The sequence below is a fragment of the Phocoena sinus genome, chromosome 11 (genome assembly GCF_008692025.1).
Source record: "Phocoena sinus isolate mPhoSin1 chromosome 11, mPhoSin1.pri, whole genome shotgun sequence".
Lineage (NCBI taxonomy): Eukaryota > Metazoa > Chordata > Mammalia > Artiodactyla > Phocoenidae > Phocoena > Phocoena sinus.
Genome location: NC_045773.1, coordinates 81,307,242 through 81,320,815, shown reverse-complemented (window position 1 = coordinate 81,320,815; position 13,574 = coordinate 81,307,242). Strand labels below are relative to the sequence as shown.

Genomic DNA, 13,574 nt, shown 5'->3' with positions numbered 1-13,574 from the left:
AGATCATTTCCGTAAAGCTCGCCTAGCAAGGACAAGGTGACCAAGCATCCGAAGCCCACGGCAGGGAAAACTGAGCTAATCCTTTAATGTTAAAAGGCTTAAACTCAACTTGTCGGAAGTGACGTGCCAGCTGAGACCCGCAGGTCCACCACGTAATTGGCCGCCGACTCGGCGAGCCACCTTCTCCAGGGACTAGTCTGGAGAGAGGAGCAGTGTAGCTCAATGTCCGCAACCCGCCCTTGCCCCGCCCCCGGCGGCTCCCAGCCCCAACCGGGACCAGCCCGAGCCGGGTCAGAGCCCGGGCCCACACCCTGGGCGGGACGGGCCCGCCTGCCCCGGCGCCCGTAGGCGCCCTGTGGGCAATGGGCTTCAGCGCTCCGCCACGCGCATGCGCGACCCTCTTTCTCCAGAGGATTCCTCGGGTCACCTGGACGACTGCATTTCAGCCACCTGCCCCTCCGGGTCTCTTCTCGCCCTTCATTCCTCCTGCTGGTTCTCCCCACCGGCCCCCCGCCTTCTCCTTGTTCCGCAGGCGCCGCTAGGCCCTCCCGCGGTCGCACGCCGACACCCGGGCTTCCACTGACACGAGCCTCTCGGCGCGGCTTCCGCTTCCGGCGAGTATTGTGTGTCGCGCTGCGGGGCGGGGGCGGGGGGAGGAGGAAGGAGGGAGGCAGCGCTCCGGCGGCTCTGCGCCCCGCACTCCCGGACCCGAAGCCGGGAAGGTAGGTGCTGTCCCGCCGCCGCGCCGGGGCCTTGGGGCCTGCCCCCGCTGACCGGCTCCGCACGCCGCGTCCTAGCGCCCCGCGACTGCGTCACCGGCCCCCCGCACGTAACCACAGCTGCCTCCGCCCGCCTCGGGCCCGGGCGGACGTTTTGCCGCCCCGGCGACGTCAGCGCGTCCGGCGTTGCTTGGCTACCCCGCCGTTCCCCCGTCCCGCTGCCGCTCGCCTCCCCGGGTGAAACTCTTACGCCGTCACCGCGGCTCTCGGCTGCGTCATAGCGGCGGGCATCCCACCTTCACGTCACACCTCCTCCTCACCTGGACACGCATCCCTCCCTCCCTGCCAACAGCGACGTTTCCTCTCCCCGCACTCCAGTCCCCCTGCGCCAGATCTGGCGGGAGAAGATGGAGACGGGGGTGGGACCGAGTTGTGGACCACGCTCAGGAAAGGGTCGCAAGGTGGGACCCCCGACAGTGGTAGAAACAAAATGAGGACGGCTTTGAAGTTTGCCCTTCTACTGAGACACGAGGAATAGAGGGGAAAAAATGACCAACCCAGAGACACCGAAGGTTTAACTAGTGCTGTAGCTCCAAGTCCTCTCCCCATACCTCCCTAACCTTTCCCCATTTCTCTTCCACACTACTTCTTTGCTAGTCTAGATCCATTCTGCCCCCTAACTCTGCTTACAGTTCAACTCACCCCAGGTGAGGAGACCACCTAATTTCTAGAAGATTAGGGAAAGGGAAGGGTTACTCGTCAAAGTTGGATCCCCCGAGGTAGAGAAAAATCACCTGACTGAACTCTCCTGGTTGAGGGAGGAAATTCAGGTCCAAATAAGCTGTCAGTTCCTACTCCAAATTAAACACTTTTCACGTGTGCCGTCAACATATACAGGAATAATCATTGTTAACCCAACTCATTACATGACCACTTCTCTCTCAACACATAGACTTACTAAATTTCCTTCTGTTGGATCCCTTAGGGAGGGGGGTTAAGGGGATGGAGAAATCAACTATTTCATGGATAAAAGTGGTGATGTTTTAAGGATGGAATAGAGGACCAGCCTTCTACTTTATAAATCTCTTAGATGCATTTCCAATTCTTTTGAGGCTTCATTAGAAGTTTTTGATTGCCTTTTTACTTTTCTCTCTCTTAATTCCCAACCACTCCAGAACCTATTAGTTGGAGGTACAGTACATCCAAGGAGTTAGTTATTGATAACTATTTCAAAAGACTCCAGTCACTGCTGAATACTTAAAATAGACTTGTCAGCTCTCTCTTCAAAAAATTATTGCCCTGGGCTCAGTAATAGACTCTTTAGTTGCCATGAATTTATAACTTTTCAGCAGTTCCAGATGTCCAGATGCACACAAGTAGAAATGAGTTGTATGAATAATTTCATTCCAAGAAAACGGCACACTTTCTCTAGGCTAGCCTGATAAAAGGAAGAATAATTTCAAACTTTCTGAAAAGAAGAGGTTGTCACCCTTGCCTAACTCATTCTATTTATTACCCTTTGAAAGACTGAGAGAACAGTGGCAGAGAATCAAGCTTAGGCTCCAATGGGCTATTGTAGTAAAACTCTTCTGTAATATTAAACTTTAAAATATACTCAATTTAAGAAATCTTAATTAATGCTTTGGCACTCTTCGCTTTCCCATACTCTTTTCTCATCTATTAGAAGAAGATGTCACACTAGGAATACATTGGTCTGAAACTATTGGTTCTGAGATACAAGTGGAATGAACCTGGATCAGGAAAAGTACTCAGAGTTGAAGGAAGCCTCTGTTTCTAGCAAGAGAAAGCAGTGGTAAAAGACAAGAGATTGAGGGTTGTGTGTCATTTTGCTGAAGAGAAAAAATTGATGGCTGGGAGTCACAGGTTTTGGAAATGGAGAAACAAAAGAGGTTAATGTAGTGGAAGAGAAGATGTAAAATACTATGATGGGGCTAAATCTGGAGTTAGGATTTAACATGGGGGTAACTGTCAGGCCAGGGATGCAAAAAAAACTAAACCTCCAGCTAACATTTTTTTTTCTTTCTCCCGTCCTAACCTCAAGTTAAATAATGGCAGAGACAAGCCTGTTAGAGGCCGGGGCCTCTGCAGCCTCCACAGCTGCAGCTCTGGAGAACTTACAGGTGGAGGCAAGTTGCTCTGTGTGCCTGGAGTATCTGAAGGAGCCTGTCATCATTGAGTGTGGGCACAACTTCTGCAAAGCTTGCATCACTCGCTGGTGGGAGGACCTAGAGAGGGACTTCCCTTGTCCTGTATGTCGAAAGACGTCCCGCTACCGCAGTCTCCGACCTAATCGACAGCTGGGCAGCATGGTGGAAATTGCCAAGCAGCTCCAGGCCGTCAAGCGGAAGATCCGAGATGAGAGCCTCTGCCCCCAGCACCATGAAGCCCTCAGCCTCTTCTGCTATGAGGACCAGGAGGCTGTGTGTTTGATATGTGCAATTTCCCACACCCACCGGGCCCACACCGTCGTGCCACTGGACGATGCCACACAGGAGTACAAGGTAGGGAACCAGACACATGATGCCAATGCAGGGCAAGAGGGAGGAGCACAGAGGATGGGAGACTCCCTGGGTAGAGGATTGTAAGTTCCTGAGGGCAAGACGGTATCTGATCCTCACTCTATAGTCCCCTCAGAGCTACGTACACAGGGGCACACAGTATGTCTGATCAGTTATCCTCAGGCATGAAGAAGAGCAGTAAGGAGTACCCCAAAAAATTCTGTCTGACTTTTGTAACACATTTGAGTATGTGTGGTCTTCGAATGTATCATATTTTTCATAAATGAATGAAACCATGTGGAGAAGATCAAACTTAAGAACTGAAAAATGGTCTGGTTTCTTTATTCTGTCCCCCTGCCTCAGCACACCCCTTGTTTACCCACTGGTATGGGAACAGGTAACATCACTTTAGAATGATCCCCACCAGGCTAAGCTGAGCCAGTCTGTTTGCATCTTCCCCCAATAAAGGATAATATGGCATCTGGTTTAACTTACTGCTGGGACACAGGGTAAAATGTCTGAGTAATAGGAATTAGAGATTTTAATGTCTTAGCACTTTATCAAGTACTTTGCTTAATTAATAAGTGTTAATGTTAATAAAATCTTGGAAATAAGACTTTATGGTAGTTTGCAGAATAAGTAATCAAGATTTTATTATATTTGCAAGGTGGTTAGAATTGGATAGGAAAACAAGTTTTAAAGAAGGATATCAGGGTACAGGAGGTCACTTTGACAGTAACAAGCAGTTCCTGGAGTTAGAAAATTAATAGGGCTGGGGAAGGACAGAGAGTTGGGTGACAGTGGAACAGTGAGATTCAGTGAAAGGAAGGTTTGGTGAGCAAGGGAGGTGATGGGAGACAGGCTGGTGGCAGGAGAAGGGACCTGTAGGAAGCTGACACCTCAAATGACAGGCCAGGAAGGGAGTTGGATCAAGAGATAGATGGATAGGAAGCAAACAAATGGTTTAAAACAAATGGGTTAGCCTCTGAACGTAGGATGTACTAGCCAACCCCAAATGCCATTCTTCTCCCACTTCTCACCCCTCAGGAAAAACTGCAGAAGTGCCTGGAGCCCCCTGGAGCGGAAGCTGCAGGAGATCACCCGCTGCAAGTCCTCTGAGGAGAAGAAGCCTGGGGAACTCAAGGTAAAGGCAGGCAATCCCACTTGGGCTGCTCTGCAGGCAATTAACTGAACATTAACCACACATTATTTAATCTACCAGTTCTGCTTTATTAGAAAAATGCTGTTCTCTCAAAACAATGATATTTTATTAGGCTTGACTGTGATTAAACATTGTACTTAAATTGGTCATGGATTAAGAATTGAGTGAGAAGGATGTAAGAAGTGAAGGACAGAACATCTTATATCTGGCGAGTTGAGGGAGTTCATGCCCCTTGGCCTCCTTTTTCTTTGTAAAGCAGGGAAGGAGGCTCTCTGCTGAGAGATCCTTAGAGGGATTGAGGAAAGGAGAATGTGGAAGGTGCACTGGGGAGGAAGGATGAAGGAGCTGCCCAACAGCGCCCGGAAGAACCTCCCAGCAACATTAGGACCACATTCTCTTAATTCAAGTAAGCTCAAGTATGCTGGATGATAATGGTTTCCTAGAATGTTCTTACCTCCCTCATCCTCTACCTATAGGATCCTGTCCATCCTAAGATGAAACCACTTCCTATGTAGCCTTTCCTGACCCTTTAGAAATTAACTTCTTAATTTTCATACAGTTTCACATCTCTTCCATAGCATTACCATATTTGTAGCATGGTAGTTTGGTATCTGCCTTATTTCTTCTGTTGTGACAGTGAAACATGTGTTAATTATAGTGGTAATAATACCCTAGTATTTATTGAATCCTGTGCATTAATTCCTTAGGTGTCCATGACATTCCAGACTTAGAAGATTGTATTAGGTCTTAGGGTTCTGCCCAGTTTTTTTGTGTGTTTTTTTGGTTTGTTTTTATTTTGTGGTAGCGGGCCTCTCACTGCTGTGGCCTCTCCCGTTGCGGAGCACAGGCTCCAGACACGCAGGCTCAGCGACCATGGCTCACGGGCCCAGCCGCTCCGCGGTATGTGGGATCTTCGCAGACCGGGGCACGAACCCGTGTCCCCTGCATTGGCAGGCAGCCTCTCAACCACTGTACCACCAGGGAAGCCCTGCCCAGTTTTAAGTTCTAAGAGTTCAGGCTATACTTGGCCCAAGTGGGACATAGAGGAGGTACAAGACAAGGAGAAGGGAGTCCAGGAAGTCATATTTGACAAGAGTGAACTTAGATACCCTGTAAGGTAAGTATTGTTATCCCCAGTTTACACAGTAGGAAACAGAACTTGGATAAGTGTCTAGTCCAAGATCATATAGCCAGTATGTGCAAAATCAGAGATACTAATTCTGCAGAAATCAGTAAATATTTACTAAGCTTCCAGTATAGGCCAAACCCTGTCTTTGACACTGGGAACAATGATGAGCAAAAGCACAGTCCCTGCCCTCCTTGAGCTTACAGTCAAGTAGAGAAAATATAAATGACATGGCACAAAAAGCACAGTTGCATATTCCTAAGAAGACAGCAGAGAAACTTGATTGCATTAAAGGCTTCCAGAAGAAATAATGAGTTTTTGGAGTTGAGATTTAGGGATCACCAGAAATTAAACACAGGTTTGAAATCAGTAGAAACACTAATTTTTTTTTTTTTAACAATGACATTCAACAGGAAGCAAGTATTATTACCTTAGTCCTTTATACATTTTAACAAACAAACATTTGAATTTTTTTAAATTGAACTAATTTGATTGCAAAGATGAATGTTAAAAAAATAATGTTATTTATCCTTTTGGAGGGCTCCTGAAGAACTTAAAATATGTAAAAATGAAGCTTATTCCCAGTCATTAGCTTTCCTTTCCTGTTGATCACCTTCTTAAAGGTAAAGGATGGAGAGGGGAATAAAAATTTTAAAAACCTGCTAAATAGGGCTTCCCTGGTGGCGCAGTGGTTGAGAGTCCACCTGCTGATGCAGGGGACATGGGTTTGTGCCCTGGTCGGGGAAGATCCCACATGCCACGGAGAGGCTGGGCCCGTGAGCCATGGTCACTGGGCCTGCGCTGTCCGGAGCCTGTGTTCTGCAGCGGGAGAGGCCACAACAGTGAGAGGCCCGCATACCACCAAAAAAAAAAAAAAAAACCTGTTAAATGCTTGAACAGAACTGTGGTGTGTGTTTTTTTTTTTAATGTATATTATCATTTTAATGGTCTCGGAAACTGTCACCAACTACCAGCATTCCTTCAGTCACCTTTTGAACTCTCTCCCTCATCCCCACCTCCAGACCCAATGCCCTTTTAGAAATAAATAATTTGTAATTAATCATGCTGAAATGAAAATTATGGATAAAATGATCTATCCACATAATTTTTAAAAGAGACTATCATGCCCAAATATAGTATAATATAATACAACATAAAGTAATTTATAATAAAATCTGGTATGTAAACATTTAGGCATGACTACCCTGAAAGACACTACAGTGTAGTTTTATCCTTGCACCTATATCAACATGCAACAAATACAAATTCAGACTGACGGAATTGTGTAGTAATGTTGACTCAAATGCCACTAGCAGTTTAGCTGTTGGTGCCATAATTTTTCAAAATGATAAATAACTTACAGTAAAGTTCTAAGAAAAACAAATACAGTCTTAATGAGTTTTCAGCCATTCCTGAAAATTCAGGTATATTAAAACCATATAAGAATTACTCTGTGTTTGTATATAAAGTGGCATTCAAGTCTAGGACTCCATTTTTTTAATATCCAGCAGAACATTAGAAACGGTGCAGTTCATATTACTGGGTTGTCTTCACACATTGGATGAGTGTTAGCATCCTTCCCAGGAGCTCCCCCAATCATGCAAACAAAAATGCCCCCTGTTTCCAAAACATCCCTAGAGGGAGGGTAACACCCTGATTAAGAACCACTGCCCTACAAAATAGAAGGAGAAAAAGAGAAGGGATTATGAGATTATACGAGAGCCCTTTGCTTTCTTTTTACCACAGTTATGAACCTAAATTCTACCCATACATCACCCCTAAACACACAGACACAGGAAAAAAAGGCTGTGTTTTACTTAATGGTAAATGTTGTGAGAATATATTTTGTTCCAATATGCTCCTGAGGAGACAGCAGTGAAATGGGAAGCAGCAAGCAGCTCTAGAACTGGAGCTAGTCAGCCTCTGCTGGGAACTAGCTTGAAATCCAGAAACACAAGGCTGTAAGGCCCACCTGGCTTTGCAGCCCCACTCTCTATTCACCCTCAACCCTGCCTTCCAGGCCCTATCCACTTCCTTCTTCCAGAGTCCCAGTCTCTGCTTCTAACTTTGCTTTCCTCTTGGCTGATTCCTCCCCATCAGACACGTGATGCTTAGGGAATCCTCTGGGGAGATCACTTCTTGTTGCAGTTGAGGTGCAGAAGGGAAGATATGCCTGCTGATAACTCTCAGAATGCGTTATGGCTGGAGTTTGAGTCATATATTATCCAGTTTCAGAAATGTTAGAGGTTTAACTGAAAGAAAGCATGTTTCAAATTTCAAGCAAATAATTTACTCACAAACTTCTATAACCTGTTTCTGGGGTGTAAACTGTCAGTCTCTGAAGTGACTTGAAACTGTTGAACAGGTTCAGCCTTGAAATCCACATTTATATTTTATAACAACCCGTTACTAAAATCTTGTTGATTCTGATATTTTTCCAGTTGCTTCTCTGGTTTTTATCAAGTAAATGTCTTGCAATGTACAAATGATAACAATCTCAGACTTTCCAGTACTTTCCTTTTCTTGACAGATTGCATTAACTAGAGCTTTAGAGTAGGCGATTAGCAGAGGTATCTCTGATATCTGTAATAGTACATGTCATATTATTGGGTTCTTATGTCTTGAATATTTTTACTAAAACATAGAAGTGTAGCTTTTTTAGAAGCTAATTTAATAAAGAAGATAAATTTTTTAACATTGGTTTATTTTTTTTATCTCCCCAATGGTCTTCATCCCATCATCAGTAGGGGTGACAATGAGGATGGAGACATTCTTTTCTTTTTTAAAAATTTTTATTGGAGTATAGTGTAGAATATTTTGTTCATTTCTACTGTACAGCAAAGTGAATCAGCTATACGTATATATATATATATATATCTCCTCTTTTTTGGATTTCCTTCCCATTTAGGTCACTACAGAGCACTGAGTAGAATTCCCTGTGCTATACAGTAGGTTCTTATTAGTTAGGGATGGAGCCATCTTTACAAAGGGAAATTCCAGTGGAGAGAAACATGAGTGTCCTGTTAAGCTCTTTCCAATGACACTGGAAGTCTGGTGAATTCATAAACATGGTGGGTGGGGAAAGGCACTTTATGCCCCACTGGCCCTGTTAAACATAATACCCACCCTCTGTTCTCAGAGACTAGTGGAGAGTCGTCGACAGCAGATCCTAAAGGAATTTGAAGAGCTTCATCGGCGGCTGGATGAAGAGCAGCAGGTGTTACTTTCACGACTAGAGGAGGAGGAACAGGACATTCTACAGCGCCTCCGAGAAAATGCTGCTCACCTTGGAGACAAGCGCCGGGGACCTGGCCCCACTTGGCTGCTGAGGTGGAGGGCAAGTGCTTACAGTCGGGCTTCGAGATGCTTAAGGGTCGACCTTTGCCCCTGCATAGCCCTCAGGCCAAGCGCAGTCTAGCTTTGCACAGGCCATTCTGTCAGCCTGCAATGCTCACTCCTCCGATCTGCCTCTCTAAATCCAATTCTTTCTTCCAGACAGGCTCAAAGGATCTTTCTCTACAGAAAGCCTTCTCTGATTTCTCCCATCCCCTTCTGATCATTTCGGTGTTCTTATGTCTTGTCAACAATTATGTGCTTAACTTGTACCAAAGAAAAAATTCACTCTTTTGAGAGGAGGGCAGTCTAGTCTGAATTAGTGAAAAAACTATGCATTAAAAATTGTGTAAATGCAGTAACCGTTACTTTTAAGTCCTGGAACTTGATTTACCTAGTGCACAGAAAGAATAGAAGCATAGTTTGAAGGACACTTGAAATAATGTATAAGTAATATATTGCTTTTGATATGTAAATGGTGCCTCTAAAATGTTTGAAATAATCTGTTTTCTTAAGCAAATGAATGGTCTTAGCAAGGCTGTAGGAAACATATTTCTTATCTTAGAGATCACATTACCAGCATTTGAATCAGTGAGGCTTCATTGTACATTTATCTGCATGTTATATATTGCTTGGTATTTACTCTCATGTCCTTTCATGTATGTGTGTTCTGCCTTCCACATTAAACTGGGAAATCCTTGGGGGGCAGAGATTTGTCTTCTTTGTCTTCTGGACCCCAAGTATTCACAAATCAGGATTCGGCACACAGTATTAATATTTATTAACCAATACTAGACAAGGGATACCAAACCACAACAGGAGAGTGTGATTCGTTCCTATGCCAGCCGTCTGGAACTATCTGTACTGATCCTCAGGAGACAGGTGTGTGGTTGGTACTTGGGGGACAGAGTAAAGAGCAGACACAATCCCTGTCCCTGGCATTGAGTCCCAGTGTTCTTGAGGAACAAAGACAAGCACACAAGAAACTATTTGGAAGTGATATCAGTTACCAAGCTTCATGATGACTGAGAGTGAAAGTGGGGGTTAGGTTGGGAGAGATGTACTCAGATCCCTCTGGAGCTCGTCCCCTTGCACTGTGACCCATAGTTTGCCTTATGCCTATTTAATAGATCTAGAACTTTTGGGAGGAGGGAAACCTTTTGCCTTTAGGACCCTTGACTACCAGGACCAATATTGCTTTCTTTCTCCTTCCTCTAGGATGTCAAAAGTACCCTGGAAAAGTAAGTGATTCTTGTATCTCTTTGAGTGAGTTAGGTCTTGGCTTAAAGAGTAGGGCTACAATAAGGAGTTGGGGGAATAAGGATGGGAAAGTCATGCAGTGTCTGGGTAGAAAAGGGAGAAGGTTTATTGCATCCATGAAGCCAGTTAGAGAGCAAATCTAACTGGGAGTACTAGTCCCTTACCTTTTCCCCTCTGAGCATCAGGACTTCCTAGATACAAAGATAATGAAATAGAACCAGATTCTACCTGGGCCTATGGGTGGAATTGTGTCCAAACAAGATGGAAGGAGGAAACTGGTTGGGGGCGGGGGTGAGGTGGTTATCTATTTGCATGAAATATAACAGTACCTCCAGAAAGTTCTAAGACTGATTATTAAGATAAGGGTTTGTCTAGGGGACTGTATGGCTTTCCATAGATAGGCAAAGAAAGCAATAAGCAAGAACTTGTCTTGAGGGAGGAGAAAGTGTGAGGATGGAGAATTGTAGTTTCTCCCTAGAGATGACAACATCTGAATACTCACTAAGCTGGAGCTTCCCCTGACCCTGCCCTTTCTTCCCCTATCTTCCCATCCCTCCTAGATGTGAGAAGGTGAAGGACCATGGAGGTGACTTCAGTATCCATAGAGCTGGAAAAGAACTTCAGCAATTTCCCCCGACAGTACTTTGCACTAAGGAAAATCCTTAAACAGCTAATTGGTGAGTTGTTCCCAAAAGGAAACTAGCAGAGGGAATCGACAGAGAGAAGAAAGTCTTTAGGTCCTACTTTATCTGGACTTCACTTATCCCCTCTGTCACTTTTCATGTCCATGTTCACACCCACTCCTTTACCTGGTTTTCAATCTCACTCTGAGTCACAGAACTCAAAGTGAGAAGCCTCAGGTGTCATCTACTCTTAGTCCCATACTTTTCTAAATAGGGACCCAGAGAGGTTAAATAATTTGCTGAAACTGGTCCCCTCTTGAGAGTGAAAGGGGGTCTTATTAATACTTACTTGGAAAATAGTCATAAGCCAGACTGTCCAGGGAAACAGACACATGGTCACTGTATCGCTAGACTATAATGCTGTCTGGCTCTGTACCCTTCTTAACATTTTTATTTTTTCTTACCATTGGACTGTGCCTTGTGCTTCTCCACACAGTGAGATGGATGATGATGTCAGGGGGGATGGAGGGAGGACCAGGCAGGAGCCTAAACCACCAGCCCTTGCAGAGTCAAGAGATCATTACCTGTTTATTTTAGGGCCAGGATGAGAAACGAAGCCATTGTTCCCTCCCCTCCCCTCCTTAGGTGACACCAAGGATTGAGAAAGTTAAGCAAACCACGGGGTTCTGGGGGCTTTCAGGGAGCAGGCTCTGCAAAGGCAGGCTGGAAGAGTGAGGCAGGGGCGTTTAGCTATTCCCGTCCTCATCTAGCTCCCCACTCTGGCTTCTCCCGCCAGCGGATGTGACCCTGGACCCTGAGACTGCTCATCCTAACCTAGTCCTGTCGGAAGATCGTAAGAGCGTCAAGTTCGTGGAGACAAGACTCCGGGATCTCCCTGATACACCACAGCGTTTCACCTTCTACCCTTGTGTCCTGGCTACTGAGGGTTTCACCTCAGGTCGACACTACTGGGAGGTGGAGGTGGGCGACAAGACCCACTGGGCAGTGGGTGTGTGCCGGGACTCTGTGAGCCGAAAGGGCGAACTGACCCCCACTCCCTGAGACTGGCTACTGGCGGGTGCGGCTGTGGAATGGGGACAAATATGCAGCCACTACCACACCTTTTACCCCTTTGCACATCAAGGTGAAACCCAAGCGGGTAGGCATATTCCTAGACTATGAGGCCGGTACACTGTCTTTTTACAACGTCACAGACCGCTCTCATATCTACACCTTCACTGATACTTTTACTGAGAAACTTTGGCCCCTCTTCTACCCAGGCATCCGGGCTGGTCGGGAAGAATGCTGCACCACTTACCATCAGGCCCCCAACAGATTGGGAGTGACAGGTAGGGACGTGGGAATAATCAGGGTGAGGCAGGGTCAAGAGCTACGGGCCTTCCTTCCTGTGACCTGCTGGAACGTCTTCGTGTCTGCCTGGTTCCAGTCCTGAACCATCTGGGAGAACACCTTGGTTTCTAGAATGGTTTATGGGAAGGAGTAGTTAGGACTGGGCTGGGACGAGAGCACTGCAGTGTCTCCCTCCTCACTGTTAGGGTGGAGAGCTGGTTCCCAGGGGGTAGTCTCCTCTGAAGTCCATCAGGTTTTCTATTGCACAAGGATGGGTTGGAAGGAAGGAGAGGCTTTTCCAGAAACAACAAGTCTGTGGGAGGGTCTGACTTGCTCAAACCAGAGGAGGAAACAGAACCCCCTGTACATCCTTTTAGGGGGTTCTTTGACCCAAAACAGTCTTGTTTTTTTAGGAAGATCACAGGGGTCTTGGTACCTCTAAATTGAAATAAAGATGAATGACAGTTGCTCTCGTGGGTGTAGAAGTTGAGGAGTTATTTTCAGGGCAGAGATTGGGCATCAAGAAGGTTAGAAATAAGGTCAGGAAAGGGGGCTAAATGAACAGATTCCTAAAGAATAATAAAGGGGAGAAGGGTTTCTTTGGTTGCCATTATGAGTAGGATTGGCCAGAGGTAGGAATGTGGGAGGAGGGGGTAGGAAGAAAGAGAACCCAGGTCCCTGCCTTAGCCTTCAGCAGAGATGGTTCATCGCCCACCTCCTTGTAGTTGCTCATCTCCAAGAGCTGTTACCTTGCTCATCTGGAGAGGCAAGATGCAAGAGATCCTGCAAGACACATCTACCCTTTCACTGCTTTCCCAAGGGAACTTGGAAAGGAGAGAGTCAGGTATTAGAGGAAAGAGAAAAGTATTCCTATCCAAAGCCCTGGCCTTAAAGAATGCTACTAAGTAGCTACTCCCAAGTTGTCAGCCTTGTTACCTGGCTAGGGTGTCCAAGCTAGACAGGGAAAAGAAAACGGAGTCTTCCCACCCTGGGGACAGGGTAGAAGAGGGTGGTATGTATAGGGAAGGGCCAGATAGGCAATTTCCTTTGGCCTGTGTGCATCTGGCCTGGAACTAGTGTTCACAAGAGCCGGATTTTGTTTGTTGCCATCCTTCACCTTTTGCCATTTCTCATATCAGAGAATGTAAATCATTTTAATGTTAGGCCAAAATAAACAACCTGTAGGGTACATATGTTGTCAAAAAAGGTAAAGCAATGCATGCCAAACCAAACTAAAATGACTGGATTATCTGCTACTTGGGTAATCAGGGGTTCACAGAAGATTAGGACAAGAAACTGCAGTTTATTGAGGGCATTTCAGCTCCTCCTACCACCTCAACAGGACTTTGTCCAGACTCTCCTCTTACCTTTGTGCCTTGACTGTGGTTCTTTGTGGCAAGATGCTTTGGTTGGTAAAACATAATATGGAACAAAGGATCCACTGAAGTGATCTATGTGTCCTGTGTTAATTTGATGATAATC

General features: G+C 45.7%; 1 protein-coding gene across 1 annotated transcript; it reads left to right on the top strand.

The window, feature by feature from the left end:
- The first annotated feature begins 734 nt into the window (after positions 1-734).
- LOC116761985 (E3 ubiquitin-protein ligase TRIM39-like) lies at positions 735-13,542 on the top strand. Its single transcript, XM_032648566.1, is given in 11 exon segments — positions 735-3,241; positions 4,286-4,309; positions 4,311-4,382; positions 8,666-8,830; positions 8,833-8,896; positions 10,076-10,100; positions 10,680-10,695; positions 10,697-10,796; positions 11,539-11,792; positions 11,794-12,039; positions 12,041-13,542. Coding segments are annotated over 11 exon segments (1,467 nt in total). The 5' UTR covers positions 735-2,788; the 3' UTR covers positions 12,089-13,542.
- Positions 13,543-13,574: the final 32 nt, after the last annotated feature.